Source organism: Carlito syrichta, unplaced genomic scaffold (genome assembly GCF_000164805.1).
Source record: "Carlito syrichta isolate Samal-C Ts95f unplaced genomic scaffold, Tarsius_syrichta-2.0.1 Scaffold130390, whole genome shotgun sequence".
Classification (NCBI taxonomy): domain Eukaryota; kingdom Metazoa; phylum Chordata; class Mammalia; order Primates; family Tarsiidae; genus Carlito; species Carlito syrichta.
The window spans coordinates 372,431-394,823 of record NW_007074486.1 but is presented as its reverse complement, the minus strand read 5'-3'; the positions used below and the strand labels follow the sequence as shown (position 1 = coordinate 394,823).

The 22,393-nt window shown below is 43.1% G+C and overlaps 1 protein-coding gene across 1 annotated transcript in view; it reads left to right on the top strand.

Annotated features, from left to right (window-relative positions):
• TULP4 (tubby like protein 4) overlaps positions 1–22,393 on the top strand; it is a 103,137-nt gene that overhangs the window by 66,204 nt on the left and 14,540 nt on the right. The window contains exons 8-10 of the mRNA XM_008048978.1: positions 12,729–12,953; positions 14,016–14,250; positions 20,469–20,613. Coding sequence (XP_008047169.1) covers positions 12,729–12,953; positions 14,016–14,250; positions 20,469–20,613 — 605 coding nt within the window. The remainder of the gene's footprint in view (positions 1–12,728; positions 12,954–14,015; positions 14,251–20,468; positions 20,614–22,393) is intronic.

Sequence of the window (22,393 nt, the reverse complement as noted above, 5' to 3'; positions counted from 1 at the left end):
CTGGCCACCGCAGCCTCGACCTGCTAGGCTCTGGCGATCCTTCCGTCTCAGCCTTCCAAGTAGCTGTAACTACAGGTGTGCGCTACCACGCCCAGCTAATTTTTTTGATTTATTGTAGAGATGAGGGCTTGCCAAGTTGCCCAGGTGGGTCTTGAACCCACGGGCTCAGGCATTCCACTCACCTCAGCCTCCCAAAGTGCGGGACTACAGGCTGAGCCACCGAGCCCGGCAAGATTTCTTTTATAGGTATAAATTTCTCTTACAAAGGGTAACTTTTCAGAGTTTATCCTGTGTTTGCGGTTTCTCAAAAGAGCCAGTTCAAAATTATCCTTGCGTTAAGTAGACATATTTGAGGATGTCTTATTCTGGCCTCCTACAGTCATATTTTGGGACAGCATGTTCTGAACCCTGTCACACTCTAATTTTGTTTGTTATGCCAGTGATAACATGTATGCCAGTACATTTTAACTAAATTATAGTTAATTAATAATTTTAAAAGCTTAAAAGTCTTTAAGAGAGTGTGCACAGGTAGACCCTCCTTTCTATTTGTTTTCATTTCCTTGAAATCTTTAGATCAGTTTAATTCTGGGTCAGCTATAGTGGACGATAAAATTCTTAGCAGAATGTAGCAGGGGCATGTCGGGGAGGGAGTTGACACTTAATGGAGGTGGTAATAAACAAAGATCTTATGTCCTAACTTTACCCAGCTCATCAGAGAGATTGGGGAAATTTGTAATTAAATTCAGGCATTAATTATTTAAATATCTTTTCTTTTAATTGTGGTAAAAATGCACGTAACATAAAATTTATCATCTTAGCAACTTGTAAGTGTACAATTCAGTAGTGTTAAGTAATCATTGCTGTACAACCAGTCTGCAAACCTTTATCTTGCAACTTTATCTTGCAACACTGAAACTTAGTCATATTAAACAACTACTAAGGTGTTTCCCCCTTCCCCCCCAGTCCTTGACAACCACCATTCTACTATCTTTTTCTATGAATTTGACTCTACCTACCTCATATAAATAGAATTATAAAATATTTGTCTTTTTCTGACTAACTTATTTTACTTAGCGTGATGTCTTCAGGGTTCATCCATATTATAGCATGTGTCATAATTTTCTTTCTTTATAAGGCTGAATAGTATTTCATTGTATGGATGTATCATATTTGTTTACCCATTTTTCCATCAATGTACATTTGGTTCCCTTCCATCATTTGGTTGTTTACGAATAATGCTTCTGTGAACATGGGTGCACAGATATCTCTTTGATAGCCCGCTTTCACTTCTTTTGGATATGTACCCAGAAGCCGAATTGCTAGATCATAGGGTAATTCTATTTTTAATTTTTTGAGGACCTGCCATACTGTTTTTCATAGCTGCTTGTTAGCAGAAAAACTAAACACTGTAAAATACCTTAAAGAGGTTTATTCTGAGCCAATATGAGTGACTACAGGAGAAAGCCAGTCTCAAGAATTCCTGAGAAAATGCACCCAAGGCTGTCAGGTTACAGTTTGGTTTAACTTTTCAGGGAGGTAGGAGTTACAGGCAAAGGCATAAATCAGTACATGGAAGATGTACATTGGTTTGGCCCGAAAAGGCAGGATAGCTTGAAATGGGGGCTATTGGTGGATTCAGAGACTTTTTAAGCAGTTGGTTAAAGGAACAAAATTTTGTCTGCAACTTGGAGTCAGCAGAAAGGAATGTTGTAAGTTAAAACATTTGGATACTGTGTCAGAGTCAGCCACAATATGACTGTTTGGCAAGATTGATGCCCTGAAGGCATGACTTAACCCTGCCTTTCATGGCCTTACAGCTTGTTTGTAATTTGAGATCTTATTGCCACAAAGAGTCAGTTTTGTCAGTCTTGTGATCTCTATTTTAACTTTAATGCAGGTCAGTTGTGCCTAAACTCCAAAAGGAAGAGGGTATAATGAGGCATGTCCCACCTCCTTTCCCATCATGGTCAGGAATTCAGTTTTTCAGGTTTTTCTGGGGTTTTCTTGGCCAAGAGGGGGTTCATTCAGTTGGTAGGGAGACTTAGGATTTTGCTTTTAGTTTAGAAGCTGCACCATTTTACGTTCTCACCAACATTGCACAGGGATTCTAGTTTCTCTACATATCACCAACACTTATTATTCTCTTTGTTTTCTGATAGTAACCATCCTGTTGGGTGTTAGGTGGTATTTCCTTTTTTCTTTTTTTTTTGAGTTGGAGTCTCACTCTGTCGCCCAGACTGGAGTGCAGTGGCCGCTCCCGGCCACTGCAGCCTCGACCTGCTGGGCTCCGGCGATCCTTCCGCCTCAGCCTTCCAAGTAGCTGGAACTACAGGTGCACGCTACCACGCTCGGCTTATTTTTGATTTTTTGTAGAGATGAGGTCTCGCCAAGTTGCCCAGGCAGGTCTCAAACCCGCGGGCTCAGGCAATCCACTTACCTCAGCCTCCCAAAGTCGCGGGATTACAGGCTGAGCCAAGTTCTGTACAGGAAAGAGAACTGTACATACCCGGCTGTTTACTACATGAACCTATTCACAATCTCATAAGCATTGCAAATTCAGTGTACTCAAGCCTCAGAACATTCCACCTCGTCATGTCTTCTCCTCCAGATCATGGTCTGTCATCCATCAGCTGCTCAATCCAAAAGCCACAGTCAGCCTTGACTCTTCTCTTGGTCATTTCCCTGTCCACTGACCCTCAATTGGTATTTTTACCTGCTAGTTGTCTCCGGGTCTTTTGTGTCTTTTTGTCTTCATTGGCCACTACCTTAACCAAGCCACCCTCCTCTCAACTTGCAGGTTTGAGCTATGCCTTTCCCTTCTACACTCTTCTTCACTTTGCAGCATGGCTGAATGTGAAAGGCAGTTGGGCATGTGGGACTGGAACTCATAAGAGATTGGATTGAAGATAGGGATTTCGAGTCATCTACATGGAAGCTGTAGTTGGAGAAATGAAAATGGATTTAATGCTAAGGGAATGAATAGAGAGAGGAAGTGAGGAAAGGGCCAAGCATTGAACTTTGGATAGTGGAGTAACAGCCTTCATTTAACAAGCAGCAGAAGGAAGTAGGAGATAGAAGAGAAGAGTCATAAAGAACCATTGCAAGAAATGTGTCACGAGAGACAACAACAGTTGAACGTAGGCATGAAAAATTGAATTGGAGGTTTTAGGGTCAAATAATGGTCTCAATGAAATAGTGATGGAAGTTACATTGTAAAAGATTTGTTCATTCATTCATTCATTCCTTATTGAGCCATCTATATGTTGAGCATTGTTCTAGGTGCAGGAGATACAGTTGCGACAGCCAAGGTAACAAATTAGCCACAGAGTGGCTGGTGAGGAAGTGGAGGCAGCAGATGTAAAGGACCGTTTTTGACAGCTTGAGGGGAAGGCAACCTGAAGTGGAGAGACATGACTATGTTAATAAACAAATAATAAGAGGAAAGAAGAAATAAGGAAACAAAAGAAAGAATAGCGTGGGGCAGGGCCAGTGCAAATTTGGAAGGTGCGGGTTTGAGGAGAGTGGGGAGGTTGATCTGGAAGAGACAGGCAGGAAGGAAAGATTGTAGAAAGAGACAAATAATTTTTAAGGAAAGGAGGGAGCCTAAGCTAGGGCAACTTATATCTCTGCAATAAAGTAGGGTGCCATTCAAGAGAATGAGCTGACGTGAAGTCCCAGCTGACTTGGGAGAGCAGGACATGAAAGTGAGTCAGTGCTGTCCTTCACTCCAGTCATTGAATCAGACAAAGTACAGATTACTTAAAATTAGGAATTAGAAAGGCTAGTGCAGCAGAAAGACCAAAAAATGGAAGGAATCTAGGGAACTGCTAAGGATATTATGGACCTGGGTAGCCATGCAGTCTAGGTGGTTAGATACTTTATCACCTGAGACTTAAATGTGTGAAGTCATGAAAAGTCATGTTCAAGAGGAAGTGATCAAAGCAGAATGTGAAGTTGTGGTTGAAAAGGCATTTTAAATTCCTATTTTGGTCCTTTGCACTTAGAGACATCTCACAGGTCACCTACCAGCAACTCCACTGCACTTTTTATGAAATAATGAAAACGAATCACTTCATATTAAATAGTATAGTGTTGGAAACAATTTTTTTTTTGAGTTGGAGTCTCACTTTGTCACCTACACTGGAGTGCAGTGGCACACTCACATTGGCCTCGATTTGCTAGTCTCCAGTGATCCTTCCGCCGCAGCCTTCCAAGTAGCTAGAACTACAGGCACGTGCTACCACGCCCAGCTAATTTTTTTTTATTTATTTATTGTAGAAACAAGGTCTTGCCAAGTTGCCGGGGCTGGTCACAAACCCGTGGGCTCAGGCAGTCCACTCGCCTCAGTCTCCCAAGGTGCTGGAATTACAGGCTGAACCGATGAACCCAGCCCCAAATTTTTATTATAATGACATTTGCCTTATAATGGAATTATGGACACTAAGAAACTTATTTATGACCAAAAAAATCAAAAGTTTGTATCTTCTAGTTTCCTAATGTGTGGTAGCGTGTGAAACACTCACTGATATGCATTGCAGGTTCATTGATACATGTTGTGCAATAGTAATTTGTTTGATGTCTTCCACTTGATGTTTTTTCTATTTGAACAGACAATGCAGTCTCATTTTCTTCCTTCCACTTTGATAATAGCAATTTAGTGTCTAATCTGTTATTCAAAGACAGTGAGAAAGGACGCACTTACAAACCACTTCTCAGCTGGTCTCTCAGATGCTTGACAAATTTCAAATGGGACATAGGTTTTTCATTGTTTTTCAATGGAAAACTTCAAGGAAACATATGTGTTTGAAAAATGTGCACTGGCATAAGTTTGTCCTGTATAATCACCAGCAGTCTGTTTATGTTCCCTGAGAGAAGACATCGAGTGCAAAGGGTTAGAAGTGAAGTGGTTCTCAGTGAGGAAAGAGCCAAAGTGGAATAGAGTTCAGGCCGTAAGTATAAAGCCAGGATATTGGCAACATAAACATAGATATTGGGGTCCCTGTGGATTTGGGATTGAAGGAGCGATTACTTTGATTACAGTTGTGGCCACCCTGCCAGTGTATGGCCTGAAACATAGTAGGTGCTCAGGAAATCTTTGTTCAGTGGATCTATGGGTAGACCTGTGACAACATAGGCTTTCTTTACTCTTTCTGTTAATTGTTTGAACCAGCACGCTGTATCCCCTTTATAATCAAATTATGTGCTAGCCTTTCATAAGACTTTTGTGATTATTAGAATATTTGTGAATTCAAGTGCTGAAACATACTCCAGGTACACTCAGCGTTGTCTGTGTTTCTGTTTGATTAAGGGCCCCCTTCCTACTGGCATTCTGTTCCCTTTTCAGAGAATGACCTCCCATGCATTTTAGCTGGGGATTTGTCCTCAGTGCCAGAGCCTCACGTTTTCTCTTAAATCTCCCCAGTGAATCCCGTGCCCACTTCTCTCAGAACCCTCAGGGTACTCTATCTCATATCTCTGGCATGTATCACACTTTTCTGTCTACTTGTCTTATTTTCTTGAAGTCACAGACCATATTTTCTTCATTTTTTTTCTGACCTTCACTGTGCCTAGAATGTAGTAGAGGCCCAACAGCTTTAAACAGTGCAAGAGTTCTTATGAATTGTGAAACTAACAAGGGTCATGAATTTAAAATGTTCGAGCTTGGGGTAAGCAGGCTTGACTGATTGGAGAAAAATATTTCTACAATAGCTCAACATTTTGATAAATTATTGATTATCTTTTTCATTTGAAGATCCATTTCAACCATTGAAAAAAATTACCTCAATAATATAAAATTAAATAATGGTGGCATTAAGTATCAAATATAACATTAATTATATTTAGCATCAATTTAACTCTTGTCTGTAATGATTCTAAATTCACCTGTGATCTGTGCTGTGCTATTCAAGGAGTCCAAAGGCAGGGACATTTTTGTAGCAGGAAGTTAGGCAATTTATTGGACTGCTTATAAAAAGAACTAAATGCAATTTAGATTGGATAATTTATTTCCAAGTTAATTAGATTGTAGGTTATTACATACAAAATCGTTGCCTGGTACAGACTTCAGCAGCATCAACTTTAAAATTGATTATCTTGATTTACTTGTAACAGCAATGCCTGTGGCTGAAACTCTTATAAGGAAATACACTATGATCTATTTTTCTTTCCATCTATATGTTGTAATTTTAAATTCTGTAATTAAACTCATTAGCTGTTATCTGTGACCCTCTATATATTCTTGCCTATCTGAAAATCTGATGACAGATAACCAAGTTAACACTACTGACTGAAGTTTGCACGCTTCAGTAATTTGAGCCTGAGTTTTTGTTTTGTTTTATGAACTTAAAGTATTAAAGTCAGGTTGGAGGGGGTCACCCTGTCTTCTGTAAGGTACAGTTGTTGATATTTGGGTAAAAAAATCAAGAAAGGAGAAGGAGAAAGAAGATGGGTATGTGAACTGGAAATTGCATTTCTGATCATGGACTTCTATGTTGTTGAGTGCCACACCCTGTTCTCCTGGAGATGCCACACCTGTGCTTTTCCCATTGTTTGCTGTAAATAGGTGAGAATGTCCTTTGTGGGTGTTACCTGCTTACAAAACAGAAAAATGAGTGTTCTTTTAAGACTGAGATTTGTCTAACTGAATCATGATCCAGCTTTCATTACTGCAATTTAGTTGGCTGCCAGATCAATTTAATTTCATATTCAAAACTATCCATGGGTTCAGTCAACACAGTGTGATGGTTACTGATCACCAACTTGGCCTGAATTTTCGTTTGTTTGTTTTTTTCATTTGTTTAGAGACGGGGTCTCATTCTGTCACCCAGCTTGGAGTGCAGTGGCTCAATCATAGCTCACTGAAACCTCAAATTCCTGGGCTCAAGTGATCCTCCCACTTAGCCTCCTAAGTAGCTAGTATTAAGATGTGGGCCACCATGCCCAGCTAATTTTATGGAAGCTTTTTTGGTTTTGTTTTTGTGTGTGTTTGTTTGTTTAGGCAGGATCTTGCTGTGTTGCATGGGCTGATCTTGAACTCCTAGGCTGATCCTCCCGCCTCAGCCTCCCAAAATGGCAGGATTACAGACATGAACCATGGCATTCAGCCCTTGGTCTGTTTAAAAGTGAACTATTTTGAACACATTTGTACAAACATAAACTATCCCCTCCCACTAGGTACATTTTCTTTAAGACAGAGGTCCCCATCCTTCTTAGGAACATCTGCAGAAAGGAGGAACAAATGGGTAAAAGGCAGCTGAGCTGGCACCTGGCCATCATAGGAATCTGGCTCCTGATGGCCGAGTAGCCAACTCGCAGCCTAGGTCTTCAGTCAGCCAGAATCCCTGTACTTGGACTGCCTTGTTTTCCCTGTTTGGGCCAGCATCGTTGGTTTTGACCCATCATTGGTTTTCTGATCACTTTAATCCTGCTTAAACATCATTTCTTTCCTATATAAGGGCGCCCTGCTTGTTGTCCTGCTTACCTTTTTAGAAGACTCTATCCAGCTCATTGCTGTATACAAAAAGAAATATAGTAAGAAAACTTTCGATTCCAATTTTGAAATACATCAATTCTCTCATCTTAATCAGGCCTTTGCGCAAACTGCGTTTGTGGGCAACCTTCCCTGCTCCCCTATCTCTACAGTGTCCCCCTGCTCCTTCTTTAGCCACTGTACCTCTGTTTTTACTTCTGAAGATGTCACTACCTGACATTATCAGGTAGTCCCTGTCAAAAGGTATTAAGATACAGGTATTCCTTATCTGAAATGTTTGGGACCAGAACTGTTGTAGCCTTCAGATTTTTTAGAAATTCAGAATTTTGGAAGTTTACATTATACCAGGTGAACATCCTAAATCTGACAGTTTGAAATATTCCAGTGAGCATTTCCCTTGAGCGTCATGTTGGCACTCTGAAAGTTTTGGATTTGGGAGCATTTCAGACTCTAGTTTTTTAGGTGAAGAAGACTTGACCTGTGTTTCTCTCTCTCCACCACCCAGGGCGTAAGCTCTATGAGGGCCGGGAGTTTATTTCATTTCATTCAGGGCCCGTCCCCTTAGCTGGCATGGATCTGATACATGGTATGCATTTAACAAATATTTACTGAATGACTGATTCTCAGCTCACCCAGTGACTACATGACTGACTGGACACATGGTGATCTTGTGTCATGGCAGGAGATGAGGTGCCCGCCTAAGGAGCTGAAGCCAGGCCTTAACTGACACGTGCCTGTCACCAGCTGGTACTGTGAGGCAGAACAGCCTTGCTGGCCTCTGCAGCTCTCACAGCAGATGTGGAGAGGGCGACGCTGAGGAGCAGCCTGTCTCCTTGCACTGCTCACCTCCAGACCACCTGTGGCCCCCAGACTCACGACAGCACTGGTGTTCGCCATTGGCACACTACCTGAAAGGCAGCCAATTCTCCAGCCCCTGTGTCTTAGATTTAGGCATGCAAAATATGTGAATCCTCCTATGCAAATTAAGGTTTTATGTCATCTACTTCACAGTTCTAGCCATGGGTTCCAAAAATAGTCATTCTGTGTGATTTGTGAAAGAGAATAGGGCCACAACCTCAGAACTGAATTTTTCTCTAGCAGATAGCAGTTATTCAGACAAAAATATTGACCTGCGAGAGCTGCATTCATGTGGACCCCGTGTGTCCCAAGATTTGTTGGAAGTGAGCATTTGGTAGGTTTTCTGCTGCTGCAGCTTCTCCCAGTAGTAGGAGCTCCTAGGGATAGGGATGCTGTGTGGAGGTGAGGGCTGTGGGCAAGCCCACGGTGGTTCACGTTCTGCCAGCACAGCTGAACCTGGAGAACGAGTGACAGAAATCCCTGATGGTGAGGCAGTGAAATCTGTGGACATACGCGGTTATCTTCATTTGACTCTTGTTCTTTCCAGAACTACAGAACATATGCATGAGAAGGCTTTATAGGCTAGGGTACCAGTAAACAGCACAGGAAAAATTAGCAACAACACAAATGTGATTTTTAAAAAGTAAGATGACCTGTTAAGGGACTTTCTGTGGACTTCCAGAGATCCTGAAAAGTCGTGGCCTGTGACTAAATGGTAGTCACCATCAGGCAAGAGGGGCAGCTCTCATTATCTGTCGCTTCCTCCCCATTTTTCTAATACAGCCTCAAAAATGATGACAAAGGTTCCTCATCTGTACCCCACGACTCTATAATAAAATAAAATTTTTGAAAAGTTATTATGGCAAAGTTGCCGGCATTTGTTTTGCTACTTTGTCATCTTACATGGACTATATACTCTAAAAATTAAATTAAATCAATATATTCCACTCCATAACAAACTATCACTGACTTGTACAAGTAAATGAGGGCTGCACCCCAAATTAATTGAAATTCCTGTTGGTATTCTTGTCGTGCTCTTAGAAGACAGGGGATTTCCTGGTAATGTTGTTCCAGATAGTAATTATTCCTTTGAGACCCTGTAGGCTAAGTAATTTCAGCCCTATTCTCCCGGGTTCTAGTTTTCAGTTCTTTAATCGTTCAAGTCCTCTCTCTCTTACTTGGCTGAGGATCCTAAGTTGTCACATTAATGTGCTGCCTGGTTTGGAGTCACAGCATCTTCCCTTACCTTCTAGACAGGACCCCTGAATGCCGTTCCATGTTCCTCTAACAGTGCTGTCTGGCTGATTACCTGTGCGTTCTTTTCTGCTATAACAAATTATCCACTTCTGTGTATGCAGCCTGTTTCTCCTCTTGTCTATTGCCTTTTCTATGGTTGTATTGTTTGGTTTGTTTCTGAATAAAATAGTCTTGTCCTAGTGGACTAAGGGAAGAATTTGGGTTCGTTACTTTATATGTGATTGACCAAGAGTTAAATTTTTCAGTGGGGCATACATATTTTTTGGGCTGTTGTATCAATATACCGATGCTTAAGCGAGGCAGCGCCTTGTAGTAAGATAAGTGACACCTGTGGGGTTGGGGATGAGAATCACAGCTCTTGTACCAGTGATTACGGTAACTAAATTCTTAACCTAGAGCCTCTCTTTGCCTCAGTTTCCTCATGCATTAAATGAGAAAATGATCCCTGTGTAGTGGAGTTGAGAGGACTGAGTGAGATTATGTATGTGAGCACTTAATGTGTGATTGGAATCTAGTAAGTTTTTCAAACATGGTTGTTTTGTTATGAAAGGTGGTAATTATACATATGAATATAAGAGAAATGATTTTCATCCTGTTTGAAAGTCTCTGTGAGTGGTTTAAGCTTTTGGTACAAAGATATTAGTGCTACATACTTACCATGATAACTTTGTATAAACTATGCGACCAGCTGTTATACAGAGATAGTCAACCTGAAAAGCAGAACGAGGAGGGAGGGGCAGGAGGATAAATCTGCACTGTAACCACGAGCATGTCAGAGAAATGAACTAACGAGGAATGGAAAATTCGAGGAAACAAGCGCCTGGGGTCTCTGCAGCTGGCTCCAGCCAATCAGGTTGTGCTGATTGAGAACTGTTTTCCATGACTTGAGCTCCAAGTTATGAATATTATTTTAGGGACTCAGGGATAAAGGAATGGCAGTATATCTTTAAGATTAAGCATGACTTGGGCACTAATAGAGCCTCTGTCCTAACCTTATGGGGGTTGATGATACCAGAAAAATGTGTGTGTATGTTTTTTATGTGCTGACCTGCCTGTCTTCAGAGCTAGTTTGCCTTTTTCTAAGTTCATCGACTCCTTCTATGGAGCCTACCCTTTGTGTGGATCACATAAGGAGACCCATCCAGGAAGCTAGAAGCCCCCAGACTTGAGTTCCAGACTCCTTGGCCCACAAGCATGGCTCCCTCTGGTTTTACCGCACTGGAGTCCTACCCTACCCCACCTGACCTCACCTGTAGAGATGGAGGAGGAGTGCCTTCAGCTTTGCACTTTGCTTTGAAGTGGAAACCAGAATTAGCTGACCCTGGAGGCTATTTCAAGAAAGTATTTTCATGTGTTCCTTTATCTTGATGTTTGTCACTAGAGTGTTGTGAAAATTTCATTCCTATCTGTCATTTACATAAAGGATCTGGGTACCCACTTCTGATCTTTGAAACCCCTCAAGACCTCATTAAATTTGCATTCCACCTGTCTGGGTCAGAGTGAACAAACCTCACTGCATCTCCATCATGACCCCTCACCTCTTTCTTTCTTGGGTCGATGGCACTCCTGAGCTTTGGGATTTTTTTTTAGAGCAAGAATTTTGAGCCTTTTTTTTTTTTTTTTTTTTTTTTTATTGTGAAGTTGTGGGGTACAGTTAAGGGTTAGGTATACAATTGCGTTTTTTTGTTTGTTTGTTTGTTTTTAAAGCAGTATTTATTGAAAGGATAGAGAAACTCTTACACTGGGTGGGAGGGGACTTGAGGGGCTTGCCCACGATGTAGTCTTTTATTATTATGGTGTTCGAATACTGTAGGAGCTTGGTTATAGCAAAACCAAATAATATTTTAGTACTTTAGTTTAGAAACTTTTGGATGTTTTTAGTATTACGTAACAGCCTTTGAGCCGTTTTTTTGGGGTTTTTTTTATTGTGAAGTTGTGGGGTACAGTTAAGGGTTAGGTATACAGTTGCGTTTCATTCAGGCACCCTGTTGATATGGGGTGTTTCCCCGTTCCCAGACAGATATTTGCTAATGTTAATCCCATCTCCTTGCATATTTGGATTTTAGCCTGTCTTTTCAAAGACAATCATGACCACAACCTAGGGAGGCCATCACAGGAACTGTGTTCCCCCCTCCCCTTTCCAGAGAGCTCTCTACCTTTCTTCCCTGCCCCATCAGTGCTGAGGATGACTGACAATGCATTGACTTAATACCTGTGGTGGTTCCAGAAAGACTTTGATGCCATCATCTCTTTTAATCCTCACAGTGCCCCCATTTGACTCATGAGAAAAATGGGAGGCTTCAGGGGATTTGGAATAGTCCTCGGGTCACACAGCTGGTGACCCTGAGTCAAGCATTGGCATGACTCTAAAATGCTGCCTGTCAGGACAGAAGGAAAGGACCATCTGGTCTACCTCCTACCGCCTCCCCAAGCTATGAGAACCACCACTGAGTAATTTAGGGGTCCAGATAACCAGCACTTTGGTAAGGAACATGGGTTACTGTACCCCACAGTGATGCCCCTACTTCTGGAAATGCAATTATACAAAACTCAGTTGGGTTTTATGGCACCAAATGAAATGAGATAAGACGTAAAAAATTTTCATTAAACTATTTCAGTGCTTTATGTTCTGGGAATCTACTTTCCAGTAAGAATACTGAATATTCATAAGATAGTAATTAAGATTCTGTATTGTGCTTTTTTTTTTTTGAGTTGGAGTCTCACTCTGTCACCCAGACAGGAATGCAGTGGCACGCTCCTGGCCACCACAGCCTCAACCTGCTGGGCTCCGGCGATCCTGCTGCCTCAGCCTTCCAAGTAGCTGGAACTACAGGCGTGCACTACCACGCCCGGCTAATTTTTTTGATTTATTGTAGAAATGAGGTCTCGTCAAGTTGCCCAGGCGGGTCTCCAACCTGCGGGCTCAAGCAATTCACTCACCTCGGCCTCCCAAAGCACGGGATTACAGGCTGAGCCACCGAGCCTGGCCTATATTGTGCTTTTTAAGCCAATATTCTCTGAACTGTCAACTCACCTTATTTTGCTTGAAACAAGTGTGCATTATTTCATTCCACTTCCCGTGAGAGCAAAAGCATAAGCGGCGTCTCTCTTCACTTCCTGACAGCGCCCCATCATCTCCATCTGCTGGGGCCACCGGGACTCAAGGCTGCTGATGGCATCAGGACCTGCCCTGTATGTGGTCCGTGTGGAGCACCGGGTGTCCAGCCTGCAGCTGCTGTGTCAGCAGGCCATCGCCAGCACTCTGCGCGAGGACAAGGATGTCAGCAAGCTGACCCTGCCCCCCCGCCTCTGCTCCTACCTCTCCACCGCCTTCATCCCCACCATTAAGGTAAAGCCCTCCATTGCTCATTGCTCCTTCTTCCCCTGCCCCTACCTATACTGGCTCCCTGCTGCTTGCCAAGAGAAGGGTAGACAGGAGAGATGGGCCAGTGGGCCAGAGTAAGCACACAGGGCTCCTGTCTGCTTCTCTACCAAAGCCTGTCTCCATCTGCAGTCAGCCCAAAGATCATTGTCTGTGTCTGTGTGAGATGTGCCTCATGTCATGGCAAAGCCAGTGTTGCCAGCTTGACTCCTGTGTCACCTTGTTGATCAAAGGAGTGACCATTTATTCAGCGTTCATGTATTCCAGGTTTCACACCAAGTACTGTATAAAAATCTATCTTGTCCATTCCTGACTTCCTGGAAGATGCTGCCATTATTCCCACTTGAAAAAGCAGGGAACAAGTTTGTAGAAGTTAAGTAGCTTGCTCCATACTAATTAGGGGGACAGTCGGGATTGCACTCACTCCAGTTCTAGGGCGCTGGTCAAGTGTGGGTTCCCTCTAGCCTTGCAACCCCCATCTCTGTGTGTATTCCATCTCTGCTTCTTTTGTGTATTCCATCTCTGCTTCTGAATATCAGACCAATTTGTTGGTTACTTTTTCCTGAAACATCAGAGTTTTGGAATCTGTTGTGATTTTTTTTTTCCAAGTTGTCTTATGATATTGGTTCTATACCAGCAGTTCTCGACTCTGGAGTATTAGATTGTATTAGAAAATGCAGGTGTCCAGACCCACCCCCAGAAACTCTTGTTTAATTGTCTGGGCTGGGATCCCAGCTTAGGTATTTTTTTTAAGCCCCCAGGAGATTTCAGTGGGCCCCCACTATGCAAGTCACTGTTCTACATCATGTGGTTAGCCTCTCCCCAAGCTCCCAGTCTGTACTCTGCCTGAGCTACAGTAGTGTTTTTAGCCAGCCTGCCCTCCCTCCTGCACACATGCTCTCGCTCTTGCGCGCGCTCTCTCTCTCTTTCTCTCTCTCTCTCTCCCCCTCTCCCTCTCCCTCTCCCCCTCTCCTTCTCTCTCCCTCTCAAGTCCTAGCTCTTCCTTTTCTTCCTTCCCATGTCTTCTAGCCCCCAATTCCAGACCCCAACAACATGCGAGACTTTGTAAGCTACCCATCCGCCGGCAACGAGCGGCTGCACTGCACCATGAAGCGCACAGAGGATGACCCGGAGGTGGGTGGCCCGTGCTACACACTCTACCTGGAGTATCTGGGTGGACTTGTGCCCATCCTCAAAGGGCGGCGCATCAGCAAACTGCGGCCAGAGTTCGTCATCATGGACCCACGGACAGACAGCAAATCAGGTGAGTCCCTCGCCAGAGGAACTGGGACCTTGTTCTGATGTGGCTGTGGGATGTTATTCCTTACAACCCAGACAAAGATGATGCTTGCTTACTGCTTATGAGATGTGAGCCTGTGGTGGCTAGTGTGAAACATTCTCCAAGCAACTCATTTCCAAAATCCTATTGAAGTGAACGGTTCTCTGAATGTACTTTCTGGCAGGTTTTTAAATTTTAAAAATTTTTTTGAGATGGAGTCTCACTCTGTCACTCAGGTTATAATGCAGTGGCATGTTCACGGCCACCGCAACCTCAACATGCTGGGCTCAGGTGATCCTTCCACCTCAGTCTTCCAAGTAGCTGGAACTATAGGCATGCACCACCACACCTGCTAATTTTTTTTATTTATTGTAGAGACAAGGTCTCACCAAGTTGCCCCAGCTAGTCTTGAACCCCGTGGGCTCAGGCAGTCTTCTCACCTTGGCCACTCTAAGTGCTGGGATCACAGGTGTGAACCACTGTGCCTGGCCATCTGGTAGGTTTTTAGCAATATGCCATAGGTATCAGGTGGTTGGGGCTATGGATAGTAGAACCAGGGGAAGCAGCACAGGCCTTCTGGGAATGAGAGGTTCCTCTTGCAGTTGTCAAATGTTCAGTGAGTATCTTAATGTGATACTATTGAAACAATTTGAAAATAATAATGAGATCAGTCCCTGCCCTCCCAGAGTGGCTGATACGATTAAAATCTTCAAATCTTCAGCCTACTCTTCAGACTCCTGTCCCTCACTAATCTGCTATTAACTGCTTTTTAGCTGACTATTAGTGAATTTTTTTTGCTTGTCCATAAAGATTTTGACATGATGAATCACCCATCCTTCTGAAAGCTCTCTCTTGTGCTGATTTTCACTGCTTAGTTAATGTGTTCAAGATGCTCACTACACACCTCTCTGGGATTCCAGATTGTGAGACTCTAGAGGGAAGGAACTTTGTTCTTTTTTTGTACCACTTGGTGTTTACCCAGTATCTGTGAACCCATAAGTCCTTGCCAGCCCAAACATTCTGCACCTCCCTGTGACGACTTCCCTGTCACCTCCTACAGAGTGAATAGCACACAGAGCCATTGTGCTCCAGACTCCACCTGCCCAGCTGAATCCTGAGGGCCTGGGGGTGAGAACCAGGTGGTCTTTGTGCCCCAGTCCCTGGCAAGTGCTGACCTTTAGGCAGCATGGGTGCAATTGGGTTTGTTTTCATTAGTTCATACTTGCTCCCTCCACTTCCTTGCTCCATATACCCTCCCGCCCATTAGACCAACTTCGGCCCCTCAGCACGACCCTCAGGCCGCATGACGCAGCGTGACTGGTCATCGCAGTCCACAGTGCAGTGGGCTTGCTGGCCCTCGACCTATTCACCCACCCAGTGTTGAGCTTGGTTGCCTACCTCCACCTGCTGTTCTTTATTCGCTCAGCATCCACACACTGCTTTGCCAGTGCTCAGCATCCACACACTGATTTGCCAGTTAGAAATCAGAAACAGGAACACAGTCCTTCTCAAAATTAGATATTAGTCAGCTTTTTCTACCTTTTGACTTCATGTGACGAACTAGTACCAAGAGCAGAGAAAACAAGTAGAAAATTGGGGCCTGGTGGGGAGGGAAGGGATGATCCAGAAGAAGGGAAGGTGCCAGGAGAAAAGTAGAGAGAGGTGGATGTTAGCATAAGAGGAAAACATTCTTCAGGGGAAAGGAGAAGAAAAGAGCCCTCAGTGGTTAGAGACAGTCTGGGGCGGAGGCTGTGGGACAGGCCCTGAGGCTGAGCCCGCAGCACTGCTGATGACAGTATCTCTAAGGTTCCTCCCCGGATGTGATTGCATACAGTCTACACTGAGATTAGATGTTAAAGGTAACAGGTGAAGAGCTGGTTCATCTCCCAATGCATGCTTTATGTTCCCCACTGAGGAAGAGGGCAGGAGGGCGTGCTGCAGGGTCCCAAGCCGCAGCCTCCCAAGGACCGGGCTTGCCTAAGCCTCACCTGACCACCCAAATGCCTGTTTTCCTTCATATTCATGTTGATCAGCTCATATCAAACACAGACTGCCTCAGCTGCTAACAGTCCTTTGGGGAATGAGATCTTTTATTTGTATAATTAAAATAATTAAAAGCTGTAAAGTAAAGCACATTTAATCAGTGCCTGTGATGTGTGGGGCACTTGAGTCCCTGTGATTGTTAAGCAATATCAAGGTTTCCAGGAGTTTCTAGACCCTTTCAGGTGATTAGGCAAGTTAAGCACTTGAAAAATTCAATTAAAAAGTTAAGATTTAAATTTTTCATGACAAAAATAGAAGATATGTCACAAGGCAAAATGTGACTAGTTGCCCCCCGAATGGTATAAAACTGTTTCAGAGGAGGAAGAGACTTTGAGAAGTCAGGAATTTCTCATCGTGAAAAGCTGATTCACTCTTTCAAGCTGCCATATCATTGTTTCTCCAAATGTGGTCTATGGGCCATCTCCATGCAAATCATCTGGGATGCTTATTTATAATAAATACTGGTTCCTAGCCTCACCCTTCAGATTGTGATCCATTAGGGTTGGGGTGGAACCTAGAAACATGTGATTTTGTGGGCTCCCCAGGTGATTTTCACGTTATACCCAAGTTTGCAATTCACCGCTACAAATGTTCGAGTGACTTGACAAATGTATTTCTCAAAATTACCAGTGTGTATTTTTATACTAGACAGCATGAGTCGCTGTAATTTATTTTTAAGTGAAAAGCCACAAATTTCCTTTTTTCTTTCTAGAGACAGGATCTCACTCTGTCACCTAGGCTGGAGTGTAGTGGCACAGTCATAGCTCGCTCACTGCATCCTCCAACTTTTGGGCTCAAGCAATCTGTCTGCCTCAGCCTCCTGAGTAGCTAGCTAGCTATAGGCATACAACCACCACATTTGGCTAACTTTTTTACTTTTTGTAGTGACAGTGTTTGGCCATGTTGCCCAGGCTGGTCTCAAACTCCTGGCCTCAAATGATCCTCCCACCTCAGCCTCTCAAAAGTTTTGGTATTACAGGCATGAGCCACTGCACCTAGCCTGAAATTTTTAGTAGGAGCTTGCTATGGACTGAACTGTGACTTCCCCAGAATCCATATGTTGAAGTCCTAATCCCCAAAGTGACAGTTTTTGGAGATAGGGCTTTTAGGGAAGATTCAGGTTAAATAAAACTATTAAGGGTGAAGTTCTAATCTGATGGCGTTGCTAGCCAACCAGAAGGTGGCTGCTGCAGGCCAGGAAGAGAGCCCTCACCAGGAAACAACCATATTGACACCCTAATTTTGAGCCTTCTCACTCTTCATAAACATGCGCGCGTGCACACACACACACACACACACACACACACTGTATTGGTTTTGTTTCTCTGGAGAACACTGACTAATCAGATTTTGCTACTGAGAAGTGGGTGCTCCTATAACAAATAACATGTGGAAGAAGCTTTGGAACTGGGTAATGGGTAGTGACCGGAAGAGTTTTTGAGGTGCATGTTAGAAATTTGGATGTTAAGGGCATTTCTGTTGAGGTTGCAGTCAGAAATGAGGAACATGTTACTGGAATCTGGAGGAAGCACGATCCTTGTTATAAAGTGGCAAAGAATTTGGCTTGAACTGCTGGTGTTTTGTGGAAAGTAGAATTTACAAGCAATTTCATTGGCCATCTGAGATATCTAAGCAAAGTGTTGAAGGAGCAGCTTGGTTCCTTATGACTGCTTATAGTAAAATGTGGAAGGAGAGGTGAATTGAGGAAGGAATTGTTAAGTTAAAAGGGTCTAGAACTTGAAGAGTTAGACCATTTTCAGGCTACTCATATTGCAAAAAATGAGAAAGTACATTCTGAAGAGAACACCAAGGGGTGTCTGGACTGTCATGTATTAAAGAACTGTGAGATTATAGAAGTAGAAACACTGCCAGTTTGAACCTAAGTGGATAGAAACAAGGTGAAGTGAAAGAAAGCTGTTGCACTTGGATTTGCCAGGGTGGGGTGATAGAGCCATTTGGTCCCTAGCATGCACTATTCTTCAAGAGAAGGGAAAAGTGACCCTAAAGGTGATTCAAACATCATCAGGGCCATCTCCTCGGTTTCAACAGACCTTCAACTCAGAAGAAATGAGCAGAGTCTTGAAAACTGACAAAATTGGAATGTGAAGGTTCTCAAGGACCAATCTTAGCTTACATTTTTCTACAACTTGGATACTTGTTCCAGAGTTTCCATGATAAATTGATGACATGGAGTCTCTAGTAGCATGAAGTATACCCAACCACCACCCTGTGCTCCCCAAATATCAACCTAATGTCATGCACTGAATTTCTAGTTGTGCTGATGACAAGCAACAGAGTGACAGTGCCTATACATGTGGAGGTGTGACACTGAACAAACAAGACTCAGGGCATATTTTCAGAAAACAACATTCTTTTTCTCATGCTATCTCTTAAATCTCATTTATTCTTTTAGGAAGTATTTATGAAGTCCCAGAGATTATTCTAATCCAGGCCCAACTTTCCTTCCCGTGTGGAGTTTGTATTAGTTGGAGAGACAGATGATAAAATAGTTATACATCAGTAAGGGTACCTGATCGCAAACCAAACAAAGTGGAAACCAAAGGGAAACCCAAACTTGACCTGTATGATGTCCACTTATGTACCTAATTCTGAATTGTACCCCACATCTTTAAAATGTTTTTTAAAATAAATAAATAAATAGTAGAGATTTTGTTGCTAAAAAATAGTAGTTATGAGTAAAGGGAAACAAGGAAGTGATGGGGCATAACATTTGAGGAACCTTGGCATTGATGAGTGAGTCAGGAGCTGGGTGGGTGATTCCTAATTGGATTTCCTCAGGTTGGGTCATGCATACATGGACGTTTTCTGTGGGCTTATATATATGTGTGTTGAATCACAGTTAGACATCCTCTGACCCAGTGACTCGTAAATTAAATCATAGAAAGCACTGCTCAGGGCATGTGAATTATGCCTTCTTTACCTGATTGAACTCAAACACATACTATTGTACTTGGTGGACCCTGACCCGTGCCTCTGATTCAGTAACTAAGAAAGGTCTGATGCGGGTGACACAAAGGACACCAGCCTCCTTTGCATGTAGCCTGCCCTGCTGCTCCACCTCAGAGAGGCTCTGAAACTTCAAGATTGGTTTGGACTTAAAAACTCATTCTTTAAAGTGTAAGCAGCCCTTCTGAACAGTAAAATCACCCATAATCTGTAAATTATTTCATTGTGATTGAATGATTCAGCTTTTTTATTACCTGGCAAGGCTCTTGGGGCCTTGAAGGAATGATGTTTTAGTTAGTAAAACAAAGTAATTTGGAAAAATGGGGTACTCGCATTGAGGGCAGACTTAGAGCAGGGGCTGGGGTGTTTGGGTCATGAAGAGGTGTGGTGGGGTGGGGTGGGTGGGGTGGTAAGGAGGAGCAGCTAGGGAGAAGAAATTCCAAGGAGGATGAGCGTTGTCTGTTCTGCAATCTTAGAGTTGCCCCACTGTCTGTATGCCGTCTGGTCTTCTGCTTTGGAACCTCTAATCTTCTGCCTGATGACCAGTTGGCAAAGTTGTCCTGAGTGGCTCTCATACAGGATACCCTCAGAAGAACCTAGAGAAAGTTCCTATTGCACAGGTCTCCTTCAGCCATTGCTCCAGGCAGGCAGGCAGCTCCACCAAGCGGAATAGCCAAGCCCTCACCACCAGCCAGCCCTGTGGGAATAGCGCAATGCTGGGAGACCTTGAAATAGACCAAGCTCTGTCAGAACTCTAGCCCAAACCGACCCGGCACAAGCAAGGGACTTCCCAGATCAGGAGCAGGTTTATTGGGGAAGTCAGAGAGTCAGCAGCCCTTCGCTCAGTCTGGGTTCCAGGCCACCTGAAAGTCTGTATGTCGTGAGGCACAACAGCATAACCATTTGGGTTTCAGCTTTTGGCAGACAGTGTCAGACTATTTTGAACATCCCTAGAGGCATTATAATACCATGCCCATTTTGACAACAGTAGAGGTAATTGCCTACTTCTGCTTAGAAAATACAATGGCACAAAAATGTAAAAGAAAAAACAGTGCTAAGCTGCTTTCTGTTGCAACCTCTAGGTTTGAAAAGACAGCCTCTAGAGTCAGTCCATCTTTTAGTTTATATAATGATCATCATTAGGGGCTAATTGACATAACTTCCCTTAAATTTGCTGGTTGGTCTCTTTCCAGATGAAATCTATGGGAACAGTCTGATTTCTTCTGTGATCGACAGCTGCAACTGCTCAGACTCCAGTGACATTGAGCTGAGTGATGACTGGGCTGCCAAGAAATCTCCCAAAATCTCCAGAGCTAGCAAATCACCCAAGCTCCCAAGGTAATTTCTGTCTTTGGGGGTGTTTGCCCTTTTTTGTGTTTCTGAACATGTTTGTGTGCCCACAACAGTATCCCATTGATGCTGACGCCAGAATAGTACAGCAAGAGCAACATCCTTACCCTTCTGGAAGATTCTGCCTGCAATAATTACAGCTTTTCTTTGTTTTTTCCTTTTTGAGATAGACACTCATTAGGAAGTTTCCTGAGCTTTCTCTAGAGGTTAGCAGTGATGGTGGGTAGCATAAGGGTAGCCATAACTTCTTGGCTTACTTGTTTTTTCTTCTAGTTTGAGAAAAGGGGGAAAAAAGGGTTTACAGTGGATGTAATGTGTTAAAGAGATTGTCAAATTAAATGCCTATAGTGCTGTCATTAGGAAACTAATAGTCAATTTTTAAAAATACATCCTAAGAGTTTGTCCTAAAGGCAGAAAACTAAGAACACATTGAAGGGCTTGTGGTTGGTAAATGAGACCACCACCTTCTTCCACTGTGGGACCTTGGACAGAGAGGAGTTTCCTTATCTGTAGATGTCAGTGGATAGACCACTGACATGATTCACTAAGGTCTCTTCTAATTTTAATTCCGTAGTAGTTTGTTTTTTCTGATGCCCTGCAAAATTAAGGTATACGTTACATATGGATACACACATGCCCAAATCTTCAACACCTAGCTCATCGTGCAGGTCCTGTGCCAGTGTGTCCCCACCTAGTTCAAGATAATGAGTGTGTATCATCCCAGAAAGTCCCCTTGTGCTCCTTCCATTTGCTATCACTCTCTAAAAATTAATCACTATTCTGACTTCTGCTCTCAGGTTAGTTTTACTTATTCTTGAGCTCCATATAAATGGAGTCAAACAAACTCTTTGTATCTGACTTTTTTTTCTCAACATAATGATTTTGAGATTCATCCATGTTGTGTGTAACAGTAGTTTGTTTTTCTTTATTGCTCCATGATATTCCATTGTAATGAATATACTGTAATTTGTTTACTCTGTTTGCCAGTCAGTGGATATTTGATAGTTTCCAGTCTGGGGCCATTATTCATAAATCCATTATAAGCTTTCTTTTTTTTTTGAGTTGAAGTCTCTGTCGCCCAAGCTGGAGTGCAGTAGCATACTCACGGTCACCCCAGCATCGACCTGCTGAGGGCCAGCTATCCTTCTACCTCAGCCTTCCAAGTAGCTGGAACTACAGGCGCGTGCTACCATGTCCAGCGAATTTTTTTTATTTATTGTAGAGACGAGGTCTCACCAAGTTGCCTGGGCTGGTATCGAATCCATAGGCTCAGGCAATCCTCTCGCTTCAGCCTCCCAAAGTGCTGGGATTATTACAGGCTGACCCACCGAACCCAGGCCATAAGCCTTCTTATAGAAGTCTTTTTGTGAATATGTGCACTCATTTCTCTTCGGTATACACTTCCAAAGGGAGTTTCAGGGTCATGGGTTAGATAGTAAACTTTGATAGATGCTGCCAGGCATATTCCAAGGTGGCTGTCCCAGTTTAAATTCCCACCAGCAGTTTCCACAAGAGTTCCCACTGTGTCCATTCTCATCTACAGCTGTCCTGTTATTCTTTAAAAATAATTGTACCCATTCTGGTAGCTATGTAGCGGTATCTCATTTTACTTTAATTTTAAAATCCTCAGTGATTGATGATGCTTAATACCTCTCTATATGTTTGTTGGCCATTTGGCTATCTTCTTTTGTGAAGCACACAAGTCTTTGGCCCATTTTGTATTGGGCTGTTTTTCTTACTGAGTTAGAAGAATTCATTCTTTGTGTTC